The sequence below is a fragment of the Ovis canadensis genome, chromosome 13 (assembly GCF_042477335.2).
Source record: "Ovis canadensis isolate MfBH-ARS-UI-01 breed Bighorn chromosome 13, ARS-UI_OviCan_v2, whole genome shotgun sequence".
In the NCBI taxonomy this organism is placed as follows: domain Eukaryota; kingdom Metazoa; phylum Chordata; class Mammalia; order Artiodactyla; family Bovidae; genus Ovis; species Ovis canadensis.
In genome coordinates, this window is record NC_091257.1 from 43,246,333 (window position 1) to 43,272,765 (window position 26,433).

The 26,433-nt window shown below is 43.7% G+C and overlaps 1 protein-coding gene across 7 annotated transcripts in view; it reads right to left on the reverse strand.

Annotated features, from left to right (window-relative positions):
• Nucleotides 1–26,433, reverse strand: part of FRMD4A (FERM domain containing 4A) — a 518,054-nt gene that overhangs the window by 218,081 nt on the left and 273,540 nt on the right. For all 7 annotated transcript variants that reach the window (XM_069547510.1, XM_069547509.1, XM_069547508.1 and 4 more), the window contains exon 2: nucleotides 1,147–1,212. In XM_069547510.1, coding sequence (XP_069403611.1) covers nucleotides 1,147–1,212 — 66 coding nt within the window. The remainder of the gene's footprint in view (nucleotides 1–1,146; nucleotides 1,213–26,433) is intronic.

A 26,433-nucleotide genomic window follows, 5' to 3' on the forward strand; every position in this document is an offset into this window, starting at 1 on the left:
GAAATCTATCAAAATGAGAATAGGAGTTGAACTGTTATTTGTGGTTTTTGAGCTTCTTCCCGCAGTTTCTTTCCTACACTGCATTTGTAACACCTTTAAAACTGAAATCTTATTAAAAGTAGTCACTCTTTAAGTTAGCAATTTGAACATTTTCGAATCCAAGCGGGAACATGAGATCTGAGTGCCTCTATGTAAATCTCCCCACGGGAGCATAGTTTTCCCTCGTGAATGCACAGGTGGGCATTGTTTCAACCCACTGAGGGACTGCAGCATCTCCAGGGCAAATATTACGGAAGTTAAGGAGCACTGCCCTCAGAATATGATAGACACTGGAGAATATTAAGCAAATATGGTTAGAAAAGTTGGAGGTGAGTAAGAGATTTGGAATTAAGTTCTTTAAATCAAGTTTCCAAACTTCACCATTCTTTAGGGCTTTGAGTAAAACAATGATACGTTATTTTTTGAAGCTGAACAAAAACTAGGGTCCATTTCTAACGGACTAATTCTAATGCCTGGATTCTAAGGCCTGTTCTGACTTCTCTGCCATGGATAAGTTCTTTGTTTGGGGATAAATGATTTCCTATGTGTCAACTTACAGACAATCAACAGTGATGGCAATGATGACCTCTGGGAGGGAGTTGGAGTTACTGAGCCTTTAGAGAGAAGACAGAGCCAGGAGACTGCTCTTCTTTCGTCACACCTATGAAGGCTTGACTTGAAAATAATGAACTGTTTTCTGTAACTCGAGCAAGGAAGATGACAAAATCAGTCTTGCCGCAAGAGTTCTCTAGGTTATACTATAGCCAACTCCTTCCATTCAGAAAGATTAGCTAATGGCAGTTGTGGAATTTCCTTTTCTAGAGATTTGTAACAATAGGTTTGATCTATATCTGGCCTTGAATGCCTTAGGGGTTCTGTTCAAATAAGCAGAATGAACAAAAATAGCGTGCAAGCATGTGCGCTTGCACAAACACACACACACACACACGCACACACACACACACCACAGTGTGCCCCAATCTTCTCTCAGAGATTTTAATAGAGATTTTTAAATGATTTATTTTCTTACCCACCCTTCAGCTGAATCAATATCTGAACTGCATCAGTCACAGAAAAAACTTAGAAAGTTGGCCAAGAGTCATTTACCTGAACTAGGAGTTCCAGCTTCCGGTCATCAAGAAGATGTACTTGACATCGACGGCCCTCCGTCATCTAAGAAGAAAGACAAATGATGGTCACTAAGAGTCTAGTGGCCTTTCACAAGGTTAGAGGGTCCCCATGCTGGATGCCAGCAGGCACATTCCTCTGGGCAAAACCTCCCCTGGGAGCTGGAGACTATAAGGCCAAGAAACGGCAGGATTGGTTCATTCATTCATTCAAAAATATTTATTGAACATTTTCTACGTGCCAGGTACTATTTTGGGAGCTGGTGCATAGTGGCACACAAGACTAGGTCCCTGTTCTCACGGAGGTTACATCCTTACGGGGGAGATGTGAAATAAACTAGCAAATGCATATATAACATAATATCAGGTGGTAATAGTTCTTCCTTCTTGAGTCACTCTTTAATAATTTTATCACTGTGCATTAGGGTCACAGTTCAGTATCTGGTCTCTGCCACCTCCCAACTCGTTCCCCTATTTGACCACAGGGAGCAAATGACCACCCCACTGGCAACTGAACTTGATTTCCGTGTTAATCATCCCCTCTCCTCATGAGACTCTAGTCCCTACAGAGCTATCACTTATGTTACAGGAACCCTGGAGACAAAAGCTCACAGCTGAACTTGACCTCTCACCCTTGTGCCTTTCACCAATAACATATCTGGACAATAGAAAGAGCATCTTGGCAGGCATCAGGAGACCAAGTCAAGTCTTAACCCCGCTGGTTATTGGCTGCAGGACTTTGAACAAGCCTCTGTTCATCTCTGCACCCCAATCTCATATATTAAAACGAGTAGGTGGGCCCACTGGGAGCAATTGCAGCATTTGCTGGAGCCCTGGCATCATCCTCAAAGGAAATCCTCTGAAGACCAAGCTTTCTGGGAGATGTTAGACGGCCACCATTCTAACAAGACTCTTGCTATTCCAAGAAGCTTCACCATGTCTGATTTCAAGCAACTGTCAGGACAACACGCAGAGTGTTTCTGACAGACAGAGACAAAACACACCACCTCCAGGTAGAATGATGCTAGGAGAGGGCAAGGAAGCTCCGTGCCTTCCCCCATAACTTCCCTATGTGTTTCTTCTATCGGGGTGTTCCTGGGTTTCATCCTTTTATAATAAACCAGTGGGGCTTTCCAGGTGGCTCAGTGGTAAGAACAACAGCAATAAACCAGGAATCTAGTAAGCAGAAACAAAACAAGAAAAACCTAATATATACCGCTTCAAGAATGGAGATACTAGCAAAGGCCAGTAAAATAATTAGGATGTGTTGATTTATTTAGTTATTATAGTATGTATTAACTTTGTTTTAACATAACTTATTTAACTGTAAGTTTATATAATTAGTGTTAATAATGGCTATGTTTTACAACTGGAGCACAGAATTCCTGAAAAGATAACAACTATGCTCACAAGTGAATGCGAGCCACCCCAACACAGCTGCCTGGACCAGAAGACTCCGAGATTCCTTCCAGCCTTTGGCTTTACATATGGCTGCAGCCCCCGCTGAAGCCACCTTCTCTTTCCCCAGCTATCAGCCATGTCATGCAGACCCAAAGGAAAGATGAACATGGACTGACTCCAGCCTCGCCTCACTTCATGGGCATCACAGTATGTTCTCAGGAGCGCTTTCTCCAGGAAACACAGAGAAGGCAGCCTCTTCTCTCCTTGCCCAACCCGGCTCCTTCCCTGACCACTGGCATGTGCGAAGCTCTTGTCTGTTCCTACCAGAGAATTCTTTCTCCTTCCCTCAAAGAAGCCAACCAAGTCATAGTATTATTCATGCTTCCATCAAGTCATATTATCACTCATAGTTATTCATAAGAGTATGATTCAGCCATAAGAAAGGAAATCTAGCCATTTATGACAACGTGGATGGCCTTGTAAAGCATTCTGCTAAGTAAAATAAGTCAGACAGAAAAAAAATACAGTATGATCTCACTTATATGTAGACTCTAAAATAAACCAATGAAACCAAAAAGTCATGAACTGCTAGAGACTGAGAACTTGGTGGTGGTTGCCAGAAACAGGAAAGTGGGGGTCGGGGGTAGAAATTGGGTGAAGCTGGTCAAAGAGCACAAGCTTCCAGCTAAAATAAATAAGACCTGGGCATGTACTGTACAGTCTGCTGACTATAATGAATAATACAATATTGCATATTTGATAGTTGCTAAGATTAGCAGATATCAAAAGTTCTCATCACAAGAAAAAAATTTTGACACTTATATAGATGTTAACTAGACTTATTCTGGTGATCACTTAACAACATATACAGATATCAAATTATGCTGCATGCCTGAATATAATCTTATAAGCCAACTATATCTCAATTTTTTAAAAAGGAAAACTTTTACAAAGTGAATAAAAAACTTGGCTGGAAAAAAAAAATCCATCAGCTTCATTTCAATCATTGCCCAATCTAAGTTCAAAGAAAGCTACTATAATTTTATAGTATGCTAAAATATACCAAAATGTATAAATGATTCTCTTAACAAAAAAGAGCACCCAAAATGTTCACGTTTCAATAGGGCAGCTGACAGCAACTGCACAGGCATTTCGGATAACATTTCAGATATTTAGCAATTCAGTTCTTATTAGGACGAACTCAAGGTCAACAGAGAGGGGGTTCTAGGAAGGCGAGTGCTACAACCATCTTGAATATTATTTTGGAATTCCTTTAAAAACATTTATTAATATTAATTGTTTGAGAAAATTTTCTGAAGGGTGGGGAAACATTTTTAAATTTTTAAATTTATTTTAGTTGGCAGATAATTGCTTTACAATGTTGTATTGGTTTCCACCATACAACAGTGTGAATCAATCATAAGTATACATACATCTCCTCTCTCTTGAACCTCTCTCCCTCCCTCCCTATCCCTCTAGGCTGTCACACAGCACCAGGTTGAGTTCCTTGTATTATACAGCAACTTCAAAGCTAAGGACAATTTTAAGGAATTTTAAGAAATTCTGTTTGTCCTCTCCATATATAAAACACAAAGTTTTGAACTTCTTTTAATTGTAAACAGTCAAGGGTATACACATGTTCTTGAGTTGCTTACTCACATTCTAGTAAGTTGTATAAAAACCAAGGAAAGTTGGTATCCAAGAGACATTACTATATCAAATAAAGTTCTACTCATGGCCATAAAGAAGAGGTAGCCGTATTATTTTTCTCAAAATATTTCCAAACTTGGGTATAATATTTCCAAACTTGGGTATAGTATTTCCAAACTATGGGTATAATTCATACCCATATCTAAAGTCTGAGACTCTCATACCTGAGTCTCATTTTCATCTGAAACATACAGTTCCATTCCCTACATCTCATCTTCTCTGCTCAGACATTTAAAGAAGTAGCTGTACATTCAGATGTTAAGACCTACCCAAGGATCTTCCAACTTCATTCTTCCTTTAAACAAAATCTCACAACTAAATCTTGGGGGATTTACACGCACACTCCCTATTCTAATAGGAAATTTGGTTCCCTGGTGGCTCAGACGGTAAAGCGTCTGCCTGCAATGTGGGAGACCCGGGTTCGATCCCTGGGTCAGGAAGATCCCCCAGAGAGGGAAATGGCAACCCACTCCAGTATTCTTGCCTGGAAAATTCCATGGACAGAGGAGCCTGGTGGGCTACAGTCCATGGGGCTGCAAAGTGTTAGACATAACCAAACAACTTCACTTTCCCTTTTGGAAGGCAAATTGCCTCTAAGAAAAATCTGGCTATTATAAACAGTGCTGCGATGAACATTGGGGTACATGTGTCTCTTCCAATTCTGGTTTCCTCGGTGTGTATGCCCAGAAGTGGGATTGCTGGATCATAAGGTAGTTCTATTTGCAATTTTTTAAGGAATCTCCACACTGTTCTCCATAGTGGCTGTACTAGTTTGCATTCCCACCAACAGTGTAGGAGGGTTCCCTTTTCTCCACACCCTCTCCAGCATTTATTGCTTGCAGATTTTTGGATCGCAGCCATTCTGACTGGTGTGAAGTGGTACCTCATTGTGGTTTTGATTTGCATTTCTCTAATAATGAGTGATGTTGAGCATCTTTTCATGTGTTTGTTAGCCATCCGTATGTCTTCTTTGGAGAAATGTCTATTTAGTTCTTTGGCCCATTTTTTGATTGGGTTTATTTTTCTGGAGTTGAGCTGCAGAAGTTGCTTGTATATTTTTGAGATTAGTTGTTTGTCAGTTGCTTCATTTGCTATTATTTTCTCCCATTCAGATGGCTGTCTTTTCACCTTGCTTATATTTTCCTTTGTTGTGCAGAAGCTTTTAATTTTAATTAGATCCCATTTGTTTATTTTTGCTTTTATTTCCAGCATTCTGGGAGGTGGATCATAGAGGATCCTGCTGTGATTTATGTCTGAGAGTGTTTTGCCTATGTTCTCCTCTAGGAGTTTTATAGTTTCTGATCTTACATTTAGATCTTTATTCCATTTTGAGTTTATTTTTGTGTGCGGTGTTAGAAAGTGATCTAGTTTCATTCTTTTACAAGTGGTTGACCAGTTTTCCCAGCACCACTTGTTAAAGAGATTGTCTTTACTCCATTGTATATTCTTGCCTCCTTTGTCAAAGATAAGGTGTCCATATGTGTGTGGATTTATCTCTGGGCTTTCTATTTTGTTCCATTGATCCCCCCAATGTTCATCGCAGCACTGTTTATAATAGCCAGGACATGGAAACAACCTAGATGTCCATCAGCAGATGAATGGATAAGAAAGCTGTGGTACATATACACAATGGAGTATTACTCAGCCGTTAAAAAGAATTCATTTGAATCAGTTCTGATGAGATGGATGAAACTGGAGCCGATTATACAGAGTGAAGTAAGCCAGAAAGAAAAACACCAATACAGTATACTAACACATATATATGGAATTTAGGAAGATGGCAATGACGACCCTGTATGCAAGACAGGGAAAGAGACACAGATGTGTATAACGGACTTTTCGACTCAGAGGGAGAGGGAGAGGGTGGGATGATTTGGGAGAATGACATTCTAACATGTATACTATCATGTGAATTGAATCGCCAGTCTATGTCTGACGCAGGATGCAGCATGCTTGGGGCTGGTGCATGGGGATGACCCAGAAAGATGTTCTGGGGAGGGAGGTGGGAGGGGGGTTCATGTTTGGGAATGCATGTAAGAATTAAAGATTTTAAAATTTAAAAAATAAAAAACTAAAAATTAAAAAACAAAACAAAAAAAAAAAAAAGAAAAATCTGCACAGAGAAATGAGTCTAAACAGAAACTCAACTTTGAATCATCATGTTTTTGAAAGCACAACTTTCTTTTGACAGCACAGCTGTCGCTTTTTTTTCCCCTCAAAAAGGAGACCTGTTTGTTGTTCCACATGGATGGGAAATAGGAGCATCCTGCTTTCATCATCAGCTGAGAAAAGGTTTGCCATCCTGGGTGTGTGTACAGAGAGAGTGGCTGGACATCTGTAGCTTTGTCTGGCTTCCCAGGCACAGTGAAATTTTCTTCTGAATACTAACAATTGCAAATTAATACTGCTTTCCTTGTTCTCATTTTCAGCTGCTCAGGCACAACTGGAGGGCTGGCATTACCCTCAAAGGAAATCCTTTCGGAGAACAAGGCTTCTTGCAGATGTCAGCTGGCTACCTCTCCAGCCATGAATCGACTTGTTACAGAACAATTCTATACCAAGCAGACGCCTGCCAAGTGCACTGTGATGCCAAAGGATACACAGAATAGTATTATTTTGGAAATAAGGTGCCCGCTCCATTTATCCAACTTTGCTGTTAAGACACACCGTGAATCATGAAAACTGCACACAAACATGGAAATGCATGTATGATACAAGCTTAAGCAAACAGCAGGATATGAAATGTGTACTATAAAGGTAGCCAATAAAATTGTGGGAATTAAGAGGCAAAAATAAGTAACTGATGTGCTGGGGTAGTAGGGTTATGGGTGGTCCTCCACCTTCACCCAAATTCGACCTCACATCTTTTTTCCTTTTTTCAGTTAAAAAATGTAAAAAAGAAACTTTATCTGGAAAAATGAAGGACTCTGCTTGAGGTCAGCTATAGGAAATGGAGCTTGAGAGGCTTCCTTCTCAGCAAATTCATTTTAGATTGCCTGTGAGATATTCAAATTAATTTTTAATTAGAGTTTGGTTGATTTACAATGTTGTATTAGTTCCTAATGTACAGCAAAGAAAATCAGCCATACACACATCTAGTCTCTTCTAGGCTCCATTCCCATATAGCTCATTACAGAGCACCGAATGGAGTCCCCTGTGCTGTACAGCAGGTCTTTATTAGTTACCTATCTTACATGTAATAGTGTACAGACATGAATCCCAACCTCCCAATTTATCTCTCTCTGCCCCTTAGGAACCATAAGTTTGTTTTCTACATCTGTGACTCAATTTCTGTTTTGTAAATAAGTTCATTTGTACCAATTTTCTATGACTTTAACATACCAAGTCATACCAATTAATGTACTAATGAGAATTACCATGGTCACAGACATTAGAACTCTTAAGACTGGCGGTCTCCCACCTTCTCTCCCTGCAGGAGGGAGGTTGACTGTGGCCAGAAGGGGTCCAGGGAACACAGAATGTGAAATGGGGGATTAGAAGTATCTGTGTTTGAGGGCCTCCATCCACCAGAGCCTGACATATTCCTGATGGCAGAGGGGGTCTGTCCCAGTATGACAGAGGGTCCCCTCTGCAAGGTGTTACTGAAAAACAACTACCTAATCAGTGACGACAAACTCCCCCGAAGGCTGATTTTGAAGAGCTTCACATGAAGAAGTACCAGGTACTGAGTTCATCATGTGAAAACATGTTCCGTTAGGAATATTTTCTCTTCAAATTCAAAACGAAGTAAACCCAGATTCAATATCTTCTCATTATCACCTTTTCCTCTACCTAACAGCCCCTCTCCCTCTCTGAGTCATTTCTTGGATGTCCTCTCTGCCCTATTCTTGTCACTTTTCAAGTAATGTGTCTATTATGCTATGCACACCACAAAGAAATAACCCTAGTCCCCCTGTTAATAATATTTTCATAGAAAACTAATGATATTGTGCCAAAGACGGTAGGGTAACAGATCTTGAACTCAGAAAAACATACACTTTTAAAAAACTAAAATAAATTAACACATGTTACCACGATATTTCCTGAGATTAAATCATACTGGAACTGTTACCACTAAGACACTGGGGGCTGAGGAGAGTGTAGGGACGGGGAGGAGAGCCAGGTTCACAGTTATCACATGACTACTCGTTCTGTGCCTAGTAAGTTACCACGTTGCAATTCACATTCATTCTAGAGAGAATACTTTCTGGAGCAATAAAATAAGAAATATTAAAGACTCAATGGAATTGCATGAAACAAAGAATTAACATTTCCAAGGCACACTTAGGAAAACTATCAATACTCCTCCAAACACCCTGAAATCTCATCCTTTATACTTCCTTGGCAGTTCAGTGGTTAACACTTCGCCTAGGGGTGTGGGTTCAGTGTCTGGTTGGGGGACTAAGATCCCACATGCCACAGGGCCAAAAAACCAAAACATGAATCAGAAGCAATACTGTAACAAATTCAGTAAGGAACGGGGCATCCTGAGGATGCCGGAAGCATGACAGCAGCACCGCACAATCTGCCCTCTGACCCAGGCCCCTCTGCGGCTCAGAAGGAAATTCCAGATTCATGACGACGAGCTCCCAGGGCAACGCATTGTTGGAGCATCTGCTCTTTGGGTCACCTCAACATGTCACATCCCTTCAGTTTCCTCTACAGACAAATGAAGACCAGGGACTCACCTAAGCACCAGAAAGTCTCAGGATCCCAGAATCTCCAGAATCATGAAGCTGTCATACCCAGCAGACGAATAAACACAGCACATCCACAGAGGCCTCGAGAAAGTCAACCCCACAGTAAATAAGTTCACAGACAGGATATTAAACAAATTAAAAGTTGTTTAAAGTATTCATCATTGGGACTTCCTTGGAGGTCCAGTGGTTAAGGATTCACCTGCCAATGCAGGCGACATGGGTTCGATCCTGGTCCAGGAAGATCACATACCTTGAGGCAACTGAACCCGTGGCCACAGAGAAGCCACCGCAATGAGCATGCCACACACCGCAACGCTGCAACTAGAGTCCCTGTTCCCTGCAACTAGAGAAAGCTCACACGCAGCAACAAACACCCACCCAGCACAGCCAGAAATAAATTATTAATTTTTTTTAAAAAGCTGTTAAAAAATATTCATCCATCTGCTACTCACATCTAACCTGTGCCATGGAAATATCATATATAATAAGCTATTGTAATATCATAATATAGTAAAAGTGCATGAGGAGCCTCTGCCCACAACCTTTAAGAAAAATTGAAAAGTACTTTGTCCTTTTTATTATAATTTTTCCTCTATCTGATTTATCTCAAGGTTACCATTTTTGTTTTTAAGTGACATCATATTAAAATCAAGAAGCTAATGGAAAGAAAGAAGATGCCAGGTATTAGACAGCAGAAGCCCAGTTCAGGGATAATAACCTTGTCCTGACTTTGCTCCATGACTTCTGGCAAATTAGTTCACCTCTGTCTTTACTACAAGTCTCTGAAGTACAGAAGGACACACACAGGCATGTCCTTGAGGTTCTTGGCTGTGGAATACAGTTGGAACCGATAAATCCCAGATGAAAATGATTAAATGTGTGTCTTCATTAGAAACAAATTCACATGGCAATGCAATGTAATAGGAACTGAAACAGCCTAGCATTCTTCAAAGCTTCAAGTGTGCATTTGATGAGGTCATGAGTGTAGTCCGTGGTTCACTGGAGGATCTTTGAAAGCAAATTGTGGTGGTGGTGATGCTGCTGTCTGGTCTCTCTGCCTCCAGCAAAAGGAAACTGGGTTTTCTCTGGTAACGCAGGAAGAGAAGTAATGGAGTTGTGGAGCACTAAGGGCTGGGGACAACAGAGAGCTGCCATGGCCCAATGCGTCATAGGGAAGAAGACATGTGATTCCATATTGGATCTGTTTCTTTTTCTTTAATCTTTGTATTCTACTGCTTGAAAGAATGCTGCCTACAGTCTGAAATATACAGGACACCCCATTCTCAAGCCTCTGACCTTTAAAGGTGTAACTTTTCTATTCATACAGAGATTAAAAAGTTGCAAAATAGAGAAGAACATTTATCTTGTTGGAGGTTTATAGGAATACTGTGACCAGAACTATGGTGACAGCTGCAAGACCAAAGGATTCCAACACCAGGAAGTTGGCCACAACCAACCACACCCCATCTCCTTCAGTATAAAAGAAGCCTGAATTCTAATTAAAGCAAGCTGGTTCTTTTGGACATGAGTCCACCATCTCTTTGATCTGCTGGCTTTCTGAATAAAGGCTGTTCGTTGCTCCAATAACTCATCTTTCAATTTATTAGACTGTCATGCAGTGAACAGTACAAGCTCCGACTTGGTAACAAGTGGACAATTTTAGTCTCCAATTCTGCTGCCCTGCAGACCACTGCTGTGTGTGATCAAGCCACGAGTCCTTCTGGACCATCATTTCAGTCCTCTCCAGATGGGGCTGCAGGCGAGAGGGTCAAAAAATTCATTATCAATCTTGGGATATAAAGTGGAGATAATGAGGGACAGACTTAGAAAGTCAAAGGAGAGGACAGCCAGTCCTCTGATAGGCTCATGTGATCCCAGTGAGGAGGAGCTCCCAGCCAGACCTCTGTTGTAGGACATAGGGAAGGAGGGGACTTTTTTCTCTTCCAGCAAGACACTGCAATCTGAAGACAAGCTATAGACATGGAGGTCGGACAGGTGTGTCTCAGATCCAGAAGGTCAAGGCCTAAGAGGGGAATTTCAGTCCAGGGCTAGAGTGTGACAATCAGACTCTCCTGTCTGAGAGCCAACTACATAGTCAGGATGAAAAGGACACTGGGAAAGCCACACGCATGGGCCTGGTTTATGCACCACAGACACCTGCTTAGTGAAAGAAAGTGAAAATGAAAGTCGCTAAGTGGTGTCTGACTCTTTGCGATACCATGGACTATACTGTCCATGGAATTCTCCAAGCCAGAATACTGGAGTGAGTGGTCGTTCCTTTCTCCAGGGGATCTTCCCAATCCAGGGATCGAACCCAGGTCTCCCGCACTGCAGGTGAATTCTTTACCAGCTGAACCACCAGGGAAGCCCAGACACCTGCTAAGTGACCACGGAATAGTGACAATACTACGGTTCGGTTAACAGACGTGAATGGAAGTGCAGGTGAGGCGTCCAGTTCCTGGAAGGCAGCAGTGCTTTCTGAATTACATTCTAACCAGCTGGACACTGAAAGAAGAATGACCTGGTCATCACACTTGGCTCCCGCTGCTGCCAGAGCGTCTTCTGAAGACAATGATTTTCTTGACCAACATTTTGAGTACATTAGCAATATCTCAATCGGCTAATGCAATCCAAAATACACCTATCAACACATATTCACCTCAGTCACAGCACATCTACAGGCAAGCTTTTGCTTTCTACCCAAAAAATTTCTCCACACAACTTTGGTTCTGCAAGCAGAACAACTGAAGTCTTTGAAGATCCATGGAGACTCCACGCTACTTGACGTTGTATTATTATGATCATTATTTGGAGAGGGCTGGGCAAAAGGAATAGCGCTTTCTCATAAGTGAAGGTGAGTTGGGGGTTTCGACATGAGAGGGAATCCTGGGAAGTCTGGACAGAGGATGTCTGGGAAAAGAGGTGGGGATGTGCAGACAGCACGATGCTGAGCAGATCTGGACAGAAGGCCTCGGGGAATGAAGGCCCAAGAACTAGATTCCTGAGGAGGTTGTAAAGCATCTCTTGTCGATTACACACTGTTGCCACCACTTGTGAGAGACTAATACCTGAATGCTGGATCACGAGCCCTCTGAGATCCGGCCTCATCTCACCAGACCTGGTTTTTTTTTTCCAAATGCTCTCCTTCCTCCCTAACCCCATCCCCGCAATTCCAAGACCAGCCCAAGTCCAGGACTCAGCTGCCCTGGACTTCTAAGTTCTGTTCCTCTGAGGGCCACCCTTGCTTCCAGGTCCAGCCCACGCCATCTCTTTGGCCTGGAACCACTTTCTCTTCCCTCATGTCCCCAAAGGACAATCCCTGCCTGCCTGCTCCAGATTGCACACAGAGCCAGGGGCTGGACACACAGCAGTGACTAAAGGAAGCTTCATCTTGTTTCTCGGAGGTCGCTAGCTTAAGGAAAAAATGGATGTCACTTTCACTCATTCTTCCAGACTCTATGATGATGCACAAGCTTTCTCCGCCCCATTGGCGGGGGAAGGGGGTGATTTCCCAGCCCGGTCTGGCAGTTCTGATGCCAGGCCTCGAGCCTCCCCTGCCTCTGTCCTCCCCAGGTCACTGTGCCAGGGCTTAGAGAAGATGAGAGGAAGGCTTTGGGGCTGGACCACCTAGGTTTGTGTCTTATCCCAGCTTCACCAGGGGCTAGCTGGGTGTGAACCCACAAGAACTTCACCAACTTGTGCCTCACTCCTCAGTCTCTGAAATGGAGACCACCTTCATGCCAACCTCGTGGGGCTGCCAAAAGGAATAACCAAGTTAACGCACACAGTGTATGGAACTCTGCTTGGCACAGAAGGCTCTAGTTTGGGAAGGTGACGTTTGTCTGATCAGCATTGTCAGACAGATGAGAGACAATGTATCCTGACCTGCAGCATGGAATCCGGTTTTCATCAATGATGCAGACACCTCTCCCCTATAGGCACAGGATGGCCTTGATGAGGCTGCAACTTTTTGCCACTCACACTAGGCTGTCCATTACTGTGGCCGGGTGGAAGGGGATGATGGGCCAGGTGGGTATCTTTTGGATAGCTATTCCTTGCGCTGAGTAAGTACCAGGCCTTCACAGAGCAGAGTCCCTGGGGCCCTGTGTCAGCACCCACAGAGAGCTGATGGAAGGCACGTCAGAGCCAGTGAAGGAGTGGAGGTTTAGGGGTGTCAGTACCCCATGTTGACATTGGCGGGGACCACAAGAACTGCTGGGCAATACACAGTCTGTTATCAGAGGAGATGAAGCCCTCCTGCTGCCAAAGAGACCCCGCCTGATTCTCTTAGCAGATTCAGGGTGTTCTTTTTTTTCAGGTGTTATTCTTACTGACAACTCTTTATAAGACGGTGTCCATTGAAGACATCCTTCAAAGGTGACTGAGAAGGTATAAAACCCAAAGAAACAAAACACCCTTCTAACCCATCCAACATTCCAGGGTTCTCCTTGAAGTGAGCAAAGAAGAAAGAAAATGACACCTGTGCTTAGGCAGGTGGAGTTCTGACTTCAGAGTCTCAGAGATAAGAGTGTTGGTGGACCTGAGGGATGGGATGGGGAGGGAGGTGGGAGGGGCGTTCAGGATGGAGGATACATGTACACCCGTGGCTGGTGTATGGCAAAAATCACTAAAGTATTGTAAAGCAATTAGACTCCAATTAAAATAAATTAATTAATTTTAAAACAGAAACCATAAAAGTTATAAGCAAAAAAAAAAAAAAAAAGAGTGTTGGGTGGAATGGAGACGCTTCCATAGGAAAAGGCAAGTATCTATACTTTCCTTTGTTCTGATGACTGCACTTGGATTTTTTATAGAAAAGCACTGATGGGTATTCCTGTGGGGGCCCAAGACTCAAGGAAAATGGTTTTAAAGTCCAGAAAAAAAAGATGAGGTTGACTCTGTGGATCTGCAAGAATATCATCTGCATGAGATCAAAATTTCAATACAAAAACTTTAAAGATAAAACTAACACAATAAAAATAAAATTGAAGGAGAAAGTGAAGATTCTGACATTCAAAGAACACAAAGTATCTGCATGAAGAATTCACGAAGGAATTTAGTATAATATATAATTTAGTATATTTTAGTATAATATATACAACGTGTCAAGGGCATGAAATACATTATATATGGACATAGATGGACATAGATGAGGGAGTATCACAACCCTAGAGGGACAGAGTTGGAAAACTGAAGCAAAGGTTTAAAATGAGGAACATCTAAGGACAATAGAAGAGCCTTTAAAGATACGTCCCAAGAAATAAGAGGGAGGAAAGCAATGTTTTCACTGTTTGACACCGATAAATCTTTGTTAAAAGATGAGCTGCTGGACCACTTAGATCCTGTTTCGTTTCAGTCTCCTCACCAAGAAGGTACATGGTAGGACTAATGACTAAAAGAATGTGAATTGGACTTCCCCTGTAGAAGCCACCTGCCATTCCCAAGGACGTGGGTTCAACTTCTGATCCAGGAAGATTCCACGTGCTGTGAGGAACCAAGCCTGTGTGCTACAACTACTGCGCCTGTGCTCTAGAGCCCGTGTGTTGCAGCTGCTGAAGTCCACACACTTAGAGCCCCTACTCCGCAACAAGAGAAGCCCCCACAACGAGAAGCCCAAGCACCACAACTAGAGAAAGCCCACCTGCAGCAACGGAGACCCAGCACAGCCAAGACAGAATTAATTAATTAAAAGATTTCAAGAATATAACCTCTACTTCTTTTCCCAGAATAAATTCCAAGTGGTTCATACAGTGAAATATTAAAATAGACAGGCTTATCATGTTTTTTTAAGTATAAAAGCAATGGATAGGCCAAAAGGGAAAAATTCATACATTTGATTACATTTTAAAATTCTTTTTCAAAAAACTAATTTTACTCTGTAAATCACCATAAGCAAAAAGAAAAAGCAAATGCCGAGATGGTATGGTTAACAACTATAAAGTGATTAATATGTTAAAGATAAAATTATTTAATTATTAGACGATTATAAGTTAAGTAGAAGACCACTAATATCCTACTGGAAATTAATTGCAAATGGCTAAAGAGTTCATGGGATTCCCTGATAGCTCAGCTGGTAAAGAATCCGCCTGCAATGCGGGAGACCCTGGTTCAATTCCTGGGTCGGAAAGATTCCCTGAAGAAAGGGGTAGGCTACCCACTGCAGTTTCTTGGGCTTCCCTGGTGGCTCAGATGGTACAGAATCTGCCTGCAGTGTGGGCAGATTCCCATTGCAGAGTTCATCTCCTTTGATAATAATTTCTCCTCTAGAGGAGATCTATCCATCTCTCTAGTAATCCAGGGAGTAAACCAGAGACCAACCCTCATGAAATAAGAGAAATGAGGTTAGACGATTATACATAGCTGTGTCCATCATAGTGTGTGTTCATCTGCAAATATTTATGGCACATAGTGCTGTGCCAGGCATCTTATTCGATATTTAATGATGAACACAATTTTGTTCCTATATTTAATGAGCTTCTGTGTTCAGCAGAAGTACCTAAGTTAGGAGATTACAGTGTAATGTGTGACAAGGGGGTGGGCATAAGATGCAATGGAGCAGAGGGTGGGGGGACCCTCACTCACACCTGGGAGATTGGTGAATGCTCAGGTGAGGAAGTGCGGTCGGAAGAGAGGACGTCCAGCACAGATGACCTGACGTAAGAAGACCTGGATGGAAGAGAACGCGGTGTGTTCTCAAAACATCGGCTGGGCAGCAGAGCTGAGGCAGAGGGTGGCATGTGGGTACAGAGCACTGAGAAGTACAGCCGGAGAACTCTCTCTACAAGAGGAAGGAGGCGCAGCTTCCAGCCAAGAGTCTGAGGATGGCTAAATCACTGACATATCTACCAGACAATATTTTCACATCAATCCAATCCTAACTGGTGTAAAAATGAGGGGAGTATGGAAAGAGGGTTCTAATTGCAAGTGTTGAGGCTAAGTGCTTTAGAAAAGATACAAGCAGTTGGAAAACTATAAAGAGAGCCTATTATAGGGATTTCCTTGGTGGTCCAGTAGCTAAGACTTGGGTGCTCCCAATGTAGGAGGCCCAGGTTCGATCCCTGGTCGGGGAACTAGATCCCACATGTCACAAGGAAGATCAAAGATCCAGCATGCTGCAATTAAGACCCAGAGCTGCCAAATAACTACATACATGAATATTTTAAAAAAGAATGTAGGCGACAAACTATAGTAGTACCTGTGACCTTCAGATCAATAAAATCACAGATATTTTCGTATCATAAAAACAGATGCTATCATAAATATAAGCTCTCAATATCCGTATGATGCCCTCACAACTTATAACCACACACAGAAAGTGTGCCAACCACATTTACAGATAACAAGGGGCTTGTTTAGATGGTAACTTTAACAGCTACAAAGTGAAGTCATATTGTTTATGGTTTCAGGTCCTGTTCTTAGTCCACATGCTAGAAGTACAGCATCCTGAATAACGAAATCAGGATGCCTCCTATATCCTATTACAGTTAACCGTGTCTGGAAATCTGTGTTGAATTCTGAATACCGTATGTTAGGTACCAAATGAAAAAACCTGAGCAAAGCCAAGGAATGGTAATCAGAGGAAGTAAACATCTGGAGACCATGTCTTCCCAGGGCTGATGGGAAAGCTGCATGTGGGCTTAAACAGCAAAGGCTCCAGTGACAGGGTGACCCTGTCATCTACCGCCCATGCACGACCCCCCAGGCCACCCGCTCTCATAGAACCGGCACGGGATGCAAAGTCACGTGCCACCCATGGCTGAGCACCGGGGCCCAGCGCACAGACGCCAAGTCCTCCAGGTTTGGAAGGCAGTGCTCCAGCCCAAGAACTGATCCTTCGAGACTGAGGCTGAAATCAGACCAAATTTCCAATGGCATCACACACAGCAGACGCAGGGCACACAGTCCTGCAGGGTGGTCTCAGCTCTTGCAGGAAGCAGCGAGCCCTCGCCCCTCCTTGGCCCAGTGCCGCCAACACAAAGCTGCAGAGAGAACTTGAGAACCTGGAGACTTGCACTGAGGGCCACTTTCACAGCTACCTTAGACTGTGTCAGCATGGGGCCGTCCATCTGGCCTGGAGGCTGACGCCTGGATGTTTACATAACCGAGTTCTCTGGAAAGGATTCGGCTGGAGTGTCGCTGGCAGGGACTGCTCCCTCTTGCACGAGCTGCGCTGGCAGGGCTCACCCTCCATTCATCTTGTCGGAGGTTGCAACGCTGGCCAGCTGCCCCGTGCGCCACCCCAGACGCCTCCTGGAGACCTGCTCCCCAGCCTCCTGGTTCTGCTGTGGCAGTGCCACGGACAGAACAGGAGCCCTGGTTGCCAGTATCATTTACAAACAGGGGTGCGGCATCAGGTTAGGAAAGAAAGGGAAGTGGGGGGAGGGAGAAGGAGGACTGCAAAACCAAAAGAGGGCTCCCCACTCTTTTCACCCCAGGAGGCACAGCCTCTCAGTGGCATATTATTTTCTTGAAATACTTATTTGTTTACTCGGCTGTATTGGGTCTTGGTTGCATCAGGTGGGATCGTTTGTCGTGGCGCATGGACTCTCTAGTTGCAGGCTTAGTAGTTGCAGCGTGCAGACTTAGTTGCCCTGTGGCCTGTGGGATCTTGTTAATAGTACCCCCATGTCTCCTGCATTGCAAGGTGGATTCTTAACCACTGGAATACCAGGGAAGTCCCCAGGGTGCATATCATTGAGAGTAGTCATAGAAATAAAGACAGGCTGCTGGATCTATCAGTCAAATCAAAAATTCTAATTGGACACGGAATGATTCCTCCAAGCTTTCAGCAGGAGGTAATTACTATCCTGCCTACACACAGTGAAAAAGGGGGAAATAGAGCTTACTGTTTGGGCCGTTTCCATGCAAGAAGCAACTAGAGAGAAGTTTCGGCTTATATCAGAACCGATGAAAAGATGGCAGGGTTCCTGACCTTCCCTCTTTCCCAATTTAACCAGGAAAGCAGGTGTCAAACAGTTTACACATGTCATTCCAAAGCCTTTGGTAACCAAATTTGAGTGTACTTTCAGCAAACGTGGGAGGAAAGACCTGGAAATGAGTGTACGATGCGATAACTCTTTAGGGAAAGGCAGCATTTTAACTTTGAGCAAACACACAGGCAGGGAATAGTGATTTCATCTTTTATCCTCACAGCGTCCAGCAGGGAGCTTGAAACACACCAAACTCTCAGTAAGCATGATTGATGAAAATATGGAGTTATAATTCTTGACTGTGGTGATGGTTTCATAGGTGTGGCCATATGTCCAGAGCAAGAACCATCCCCCTAGACCAACCAACCTGCTTGCAGGTGTGGACATATGTCTGAACTCATTAAATGGTACACTTTAAATATGTGAAGCTTATTGTATGTCAATGGTACATCAATAAATCCGTTTAAAATACAAAACTCAGGAACTTCCCTGATAATCCAGTGGTTAAGAATCCGACTTGCAATGCAGGGGACTTGGGTTCGATCCTTGGTTGGGGAACTAAGATCCTACACGCTAGGAGGAGCAACTGAGCCTCTGCTCTGCAACTAAAGATCCCACATAACACAACTAGGACCCAACAAGCCAAATAAATAAATAAAATATAAGAGTTAGAGTTATTCCTTTTGTGCATCAAAAAAGGGACAGACCATCAGGCTGATCTGAAAAGTCCAATTTGTTTTTGTTGTTGTTATCACTGCTATTCCTCTGAATTGTATTATAGTCCCACCTGGTGTACACACACCACACACTTGTCACCTAAGGAACGTTTGCTGAGTGAATAAGTGACTGAAGAGTCCAATGTGTGCAACTATACATCTCAGCAGGGTTCTTTGCACTTTGAGGAGAAATTAGTTCATTTTTTATATATTACCTTTTTAAAAATTCCAAGTGTGAACTGGATTTACAGTGTCTTTTTCTCAGATGTTGTCCCATCCAGGACTGAGCCATGAAGTCTTTAAATATCAGCTCTACTTGGCTGAGTCCCACTTTGCGTCCCTGCCGGGACTTCCTCCTTTCCTAGGTTTGTACGTGATGAATGCAAAATAGCCCACTCAGCATCTCCTTTTGGATAGCTGCTAAATATCTCAAGAAAAGTGAACCACTGACCTATCTTCTACAAAATGGCAATCCACTCTAGTATTCTTGCCTGGGAAATCCTATGGACCTATGGTGGGTTACAGTCCATCGGGTTGCAAAGAGATGGACACAACTCTATTACTGAGCACGCACGTACTTCCGCAAACCACCTTCACCCAAAGCTTTTCCCTCTCAGCTAACAGCTACTCCAGCTCTCCATCAGCACATTCTGTCCTCTCACAAACCACATCCAGCTCACCAGAAAACTCTCCAAATATCCAGACCCTTAAGCCTGTTCACCATCGGCACTTTATCACTTGCCCCATTCCTGTAAATGGCCACCCAACTGGTACCCCAGCGGTTCCCTCTGCCTATCTCGCAGTCTGGTCCCCACACAGCACCCAAACCATCCCTGTGCAGCCCACATGGGATCAGGGTGCTTCCTAGATCCACACGCTCCAGCAGTGAGTCCTACTGCCCCCAGTCCAGACAGCTTCCTACCTCTTTCCCCACCCTCACTTCGTCTGCTGTTTCACCCTCATCTCCTTGCTGTTCCCGACAAGCCACTCTTTTCGACCTGGGGCCTGTGATGAGCTCTGTCTGGAATGTTCCTGCAAGACACCCACATGGCTCACCGCTTCACATCCTACAAAGCTTTGTTCATGTCACCTTTTTATAATATCACATCCTGAATTTAAAACAGCAACCTTGCCACGCTTCCCGGCCTCTGCTTCGTTTTCCTTACAGCAATCAGCACCTCCCAGCACAGGATATAATAATCTACTTACTCATTATGCTTCCTGCCTGTCTCTGCCTTGTAGAGGGCAAGCTCCCGAGGGCAGGAAGTTTGGTCCCTTTCGTTTGCTGACATTCCCAGGACAGAAGAGGCACATAAGTAAGTGTATCAGTCAGAATAACTGCCTGACCATCTGACTGAAGGAATAAAGGGAGGAACTGGATGCGCAGGCACTTTCTGCCTCTCTGCCAGCTGGGGTGCCAGGCTCACCTTCACATGAAGGACACAGCTGTGCCGCACCCTTCTTGTTCTCTCCCTCTTTACTCTGTGACACACAGACACATGCAGACAGGAGGGCTGGCAGTGAAGGATACTAGGCTTGAGCACTAAAAAAATTAGTTCCAGCTATATGCAAGCCAGGAAAGAAACGAGAAACCACAAAACGTGCCAAATAATCACTCACTTATATTCTTGAGCACCCACCAAATGCTGGGCACGATATAAGGTGCTTTAGGACCAAAGACAAATAAAGTGCAGCCACTGTGGAGAACAGCATGAAGGTTCCTCAGAGAACTAAAAACAGAACCACCATACGATCCTGCGCTCCCACTGCTGGGCACAGAATCCATAAAGAACTATAATTTCGAAAGATATACACAGCCCAATGTTCACTGCAGTACTATTTACAATAGGTAAGACGTGGAAGCCAGCAACCTGCAATGTCCATCAACAGGTGAATGGATGAAGAAGACATAGCACATATACACAGTGAAACACTACTCAGCCATAAAAACAATGAACTAATGCCATCTGCAGCAACAAGACTTACTGATCATACTAAGTAAGCCAGACAGAGAAAGGCATACACCATAGGATATATAACTCATCAGTTCAGCTCAGTTCAGTCGCTCAGTCGTGCCTGACTCTTTGCGACCCCATGAATCGCAGCGCGCCAGGCCTCCCTGTCCATCACCAACTCCCGGAGTTCACCAAAACTTATGTCCATCGAGTAGGTGATGCCATCCAGCCATCTCATCCTCTGTCGTCCCCTTCTCCTCCTGCCCCCAATCCCTCCCATCATCAGAGTCTTCTCCAATGAGTCAACTCTTCGCATGAGGTGGCCAAAGTATTGGAGTTTCAGCTTTAGCATCAGTCCTTCCAAAGAACATCCAGGACTGATCTCCTTTAGAATATGTGGAATCTAAAAAAATGATACAAATGAACTTACTTACAAAATAGAAACAGACTCACAGACATAGAAAACAAACTTATGGTCACCAAAGGGGGAAGGAGAGGGGAGGGATAAGCTAGGAGTTTGGGATGAACAGATACAAACTACTACATATAAAAAAGGTAAATAACAAGGTCCTACTTGTTGGGAACTACAGTCAACATACAGTTCAATATATACAATTAAACATCTTGATTGATAATGGAAAGAATGTGAAAAAACATGTCTGTTTGTATGTACATGTATATAAAGAATCTGCCTGCCAATGCAGAGGAGGCAGGAGATGTGGGTTCTTGCCTGGGCTGGGAAGATCCCCTGGAGGAGGGCATGGCAACCCACTGCAGTGTTCTTGCCTGGAGAATCCCGTGGACAGAGGAGCCTGGCGGACTGCAGTCCACGGGGTCCTAAAGAGACACGACTGAAGCCACTGAGCACCCATAGACATATGTATATATGTATCTGAATTGCTTTGCTGCACACCAGAAACTAATACAATACTGCAAATAAACTAGATTTCAATTAAAAATAAAAGATACAATCCTTCCCTTAGAGGCTACAGTGGGAAAGTGAAAGTGAAGTCGCTCAGTCGTGTCCGACGCTTTGCGACCCCGTGGACTATAGCCCACCAGGCTCCTCCGTCCATGGGATTCTCCAGGCGAGGATACTGGAATGGGTAGCCATTTCCTCCTCCAGGGCATCTTCCCGACCCAGGGATCGAACCCAGGTCTCTTGCATTGCAGGCAGACACTTTAATCTCTGAAAGTGAAGTCACTCAGTTGTGTCTGACTCTTTGTGGCCCCATGGATTGTAGCCTACCAGGATCCTCCATCCATGGGATTCTCCAGGCAAGAGTACTGGAGTGGGTTGCCTTTTCTTTCTCCAGGGGATCTTCCGGACCCAGGGATCGAACCCGGGTCTCCTGCATTCCAGGCAGACGCTTTAACTTCTGAGCCACCAGGGAAGCTTCTAAGCTTCCCTAAGAAGCTACGGTGGGAAACATATACACAAACGAGTCATTTGAATTTGAAATCAAACTGGACAGACACCTGGTGAGGTTGGTGCAGGAGATCAGAGGAGGAAGATGTGCTCCACTTGGAGGAAGAGGAGGAGGTGACACTGCAGGCTGGACCTGAGGAACAAGTAGGAGAGTCCAGGCGAGAAGGGACTGGAGGGGCCTCTTAATGTGAAAGGTGAGTCAGCAAGAGCCTGGCGTGCAGCAGAGGTCGAATGCGGGTGGGAAAGGCGAGGGTGTGTGGGTGTATGTGCACAACAGACAGAATGCCTGTGTCCCTCCAAAATCCATCTGCTAAACCCTTACCCCTCATGTGATACTATCAGGAGGTGGGGTGTTTGGAGGTGATGAGGTCATGAGAGTGCAGCCAGCAGCAATGGGATTAGTGTTGGTAGCAAAAGGGGGTCCAGAGAGATCTCTCGCCCTGGACAACAGTGTGCAGGACATAGAAGGCGCCGTCCGTGAACCAGGAAGTGGTCCTCACAAGACACCAAATCTGCTGGCACCTGGACTCCCCAGCCTCCAGATTAGTGAGAAATAAACGTGGGTTATTTATAAGCCTGCGTATCTTGTTACGGTTGCCTGAACAGACTAAGTGTATGAAGGATAAGGGGAGAGAAGAAGTTTAAGAAATAAGAAGCTGGGCTTCCTGGTGTAATCCAGTGGTCGGGAGTCTGCTTCCCAAAGCAGGGGGCACGGGTTTGATCCCTGGTCCAGGAATACTCCACATGCCTCGGGGCAGGTAAGCCTGCGTACCACAACTACTGAAGCCTGCACGCCCTGCAGCCTGTGCGCTGCCACAGGAGAAGCCACCACAAAGAGAAAGCCACGCCCTGCAACTAGAGAGTAGGCCCTGCTCGCCACAACTAGAGGAAGACCTACTGCAGACAAAAACAAATACATACACACATAAACATAAAAAAATAAGAAGCTTCCAGGTGGTGGGGGGGCCTTCTATTCCACGTTCAGGGCTGTGGTCTACAGAGAATGAAGGGAGGAGAGGTAGAGAGGAGATGTTTGTATGCGTGTGTGTGTGGTAGGAAGATGGTAAAGGGACAAGTTGTAAAGATTTTACAATAACTCAGGAAGGAAAGAGGAGGCCTTGAACCATCATGGCAGTGGCAGTAGGTACCTCAACCCAAAAGAACTTGGGAAGAAAACATACGAATGAGGCATTGGAGAAATTGATGGTAAAAGGCCAGGAGAGCTTGATGCTAGTAAGGTAGCAAAAAGGAAGAGTTAGGCAGGTGTGGTGAGTCATTCATCACAGGACAGTGAGTTTTAAGCCTTAGGAGGAAGAGGAATGGGGTAATCAAAAAACCAGGTGGAACTAGTAAGAGCAAAAGCAAGTACAGCAAGGCGCTGGCTAACTCTGGACTTCTAGAAGAGAGAGGTTCCTCTGGGGAATTGTATTTCCCAAACGTTGGTAATTAGCCAGACAGAGACTCTGGAGTTTCAGAGCCAGTCTGAAAGGCAGTCTTACCAGGCAGGGTCTGATGGGGAGGGGTGAGCAGATGCCAAGCTATTATCGGCCTCACCTTCTGTGCCACAGGGAAGTGATGGTAACTCGAGCTTCCCCACTCCCACCTTTCCACAAACAAGAAACAAGGATGCTCACAGATTAACTTTTCTCTATTTCCACCAGAAAACCCAAAGCCACAGTACGAAACTTAACAGCTTCTGGGTTTTTTCAGCTGGGCTTTGTTCATTCTTTAGGCATATGATCAGACCTACTGGCAAGACAAAAAAGAACTCTGCCATTAAAAAACCCAAAGGACTGTGGTTTGGGATATTATTCTTTGGAATATTGGATAATATGATCATGATATATTTGAGTATCTTTGCAAGTTGGACGTTATAGACTTCTGTATCTCAAGGGCACGAAATCTCCATGGATAAAGTTAGAACCTTAGGAACGGGAGGGCAGAGAAACTCAACTGCGGTGGGCTAGAGAAACCACATTTTCCACATGAAAGAAAGACGGAACCATGAACAAATGGCAGTTTATAATTTCTCCATAAAATGACAGACACACTCCACCCTGTCTAGGCAAACGGAGCCCATAAGCTGTCCCTGAAGATCCACCAAAATATACCCTTGTTCTGGATGTGGCTATTATGGCCTATAAATACTTTCCTTGTTTAACGCTTTTATTCTGTTGCCTGTGTGTGTGCGTGTTTAATCTGTCTCCAGAAGATGGACAACCTCTCATTCTAATTTATTTTATTTACCATCTCAAAGGTTATTAGGTGCTTAAGTAATTTCTGATGAATATTCTGCAAACTGGCCTGTTGACTTCTACTACGAGGAAACTCTTGCAGTATTTTCAGAGCGGTCAGATGGTGGGTTCAATTAAAAAACTCACATGAGCATCTGGTACACTCAAGTTCTAGGCTTATTTCTGCCATTCACTTGCTGCACAAAGTACTTGGGTGAAATATAAACGAGAAAATTGGAGTTGAAAATCTTTCTAGCTGATGACCATGAATGGAAAACTTTTATATGGTGATTGGATTGTTTTCTTTGCTGTTAAGAAACAGATGACATGAACAGGCTCATGAAAAGATGCTCCACATTGCTAATTATTAGAGAAATGCAAATCAAAACCATGACGAGGTACCACTTCACACCGGTTAGAATGAACATTAACCAAAAGTCTACAAGTGACAAACGCTAGAGAGGGTGCGAAGAAAAGGGAATCCTTCTACACTGTTGGTGGGAATGTAAATTGGTGCAGCCACCCTGGAAAACAGTATGGAGGTCTCTCAAAAACTAAAAATAGAGTTGCTATATGATTCAGCAATCCCACTCCTGGGCATATATCTGGAGAATACTCTAATTCAAAGAGATATATACACTCCTATGTTCATAGCAGCACTGTTTACCACAGCCAAAGTGTGGAAGCAATTTCAATGCGCATTGAGAGATGAGTGAATAAAGAAGATGTGGTGCGTACATACAACGGAGTAATACTCAGCTACAAAAAAGAGTAAGACACGGACAGACCTAGAGATTGTCATGCTAAACGAAATACGTGAGACGGAGAAGGACAAATGTCATACGCTGTCACTTACATGTACAAGCTAAAAAATAGTACAAATAAATCTATTTACGAAACCGAAACAGTGCACAGACATAGAAAACAAATGTATGGTTACCAAAGGGGAAAAGGAGGGGGAGGGACAAATGAGGAGTGTGTAATTAACAGATGCAAACCACTATACATTAAACAGATAAGCAATAAGAATTTACTATATAAAAAAAAGCAATATTCAATATCTTGTAATAACCTATATTGGAAAATCATCTGAAAAAGCACATATATAACTGAATCACTTTGTTGTACACTTGAAACTAACATAATATTTTAAATTGATTATACTTCAATTTTAAAAAAAAGAATGATAAAACATTGACTGACATACCCTTATTTCTATTGGAGAATTTTTTTCAAGATAAAAGCCTTAAGAGCTTTCTGATCAATCCTGAAAACTGAAGAATTTCAGAAAGGTAGGGTGACAGAATCCATTAGTGCAAAGGTGAAATCATATTTCTTCTCTCTCTTCCCCTCCCTCAACCAACCCTCCCTGGATGAGTGCTCCTGGCTTCACTGGAGACTTGCTACAATGCTGCAGGATACTGGCCCCTTCTCTGTAAGCCTGCTCTGTCCCAACGAGGTAAGGGTCATTCCAGTGATGTCTTTACCCGCAGAATCCTTTCTGGAAGGATGGGTGACTGTTATGGAATATCAGAGTTAACAGGGTTTTTTTTTCCTTACACTACTTTCTCTTTATAAAATTCATTCCAGGACAGTGGGTGAGGAGTCCCCTTTTACTTCCATAGTACAATGGAATGGCATACATGGCCCACTTCCTTGACCAGTGGCCTTTTTACACTCCATGTGTGTGTTTTTTTTTTTTTAAGAATTATTTGGCTGCATTGGGTCTTAGTTTCGGCACATCATTTTCATCCTTCATTGCAGCCTGTAGGCTACATTGCTCCATGACATGTGGGATCTTAGTTCCCCAAACCAGGGATTGAACCTGCATCCTCTGAATTGTGAGGTGGATTCTTAACCCCTCGACCACCACGGTAGTCCCCATCTTACGTGTTCTAAACCTCCTGCAGTTAGTATTGCTGGGTCTTCCAGGGACACAAGCAAGCCAATAAGGGAGGGGAGAATGCAAGGATACAACTGCTGATTCTAGATAAGTTCCTTATAATTTTGTGCTGGGTGCTTCACAGATATTATCTCATTGGCTCCACTGAATATAACTTTTCTGATAATTAAGAAAATTGGGGCTCAAAGAGATATAGTATTTCACCCAAGTCCTCACAGCCAGGAAGGGGCAGAGCTAGAAATCCAAGCCACGGTGAGGTCAGATGGCTCCACAGCCCCACTCCTTTTTT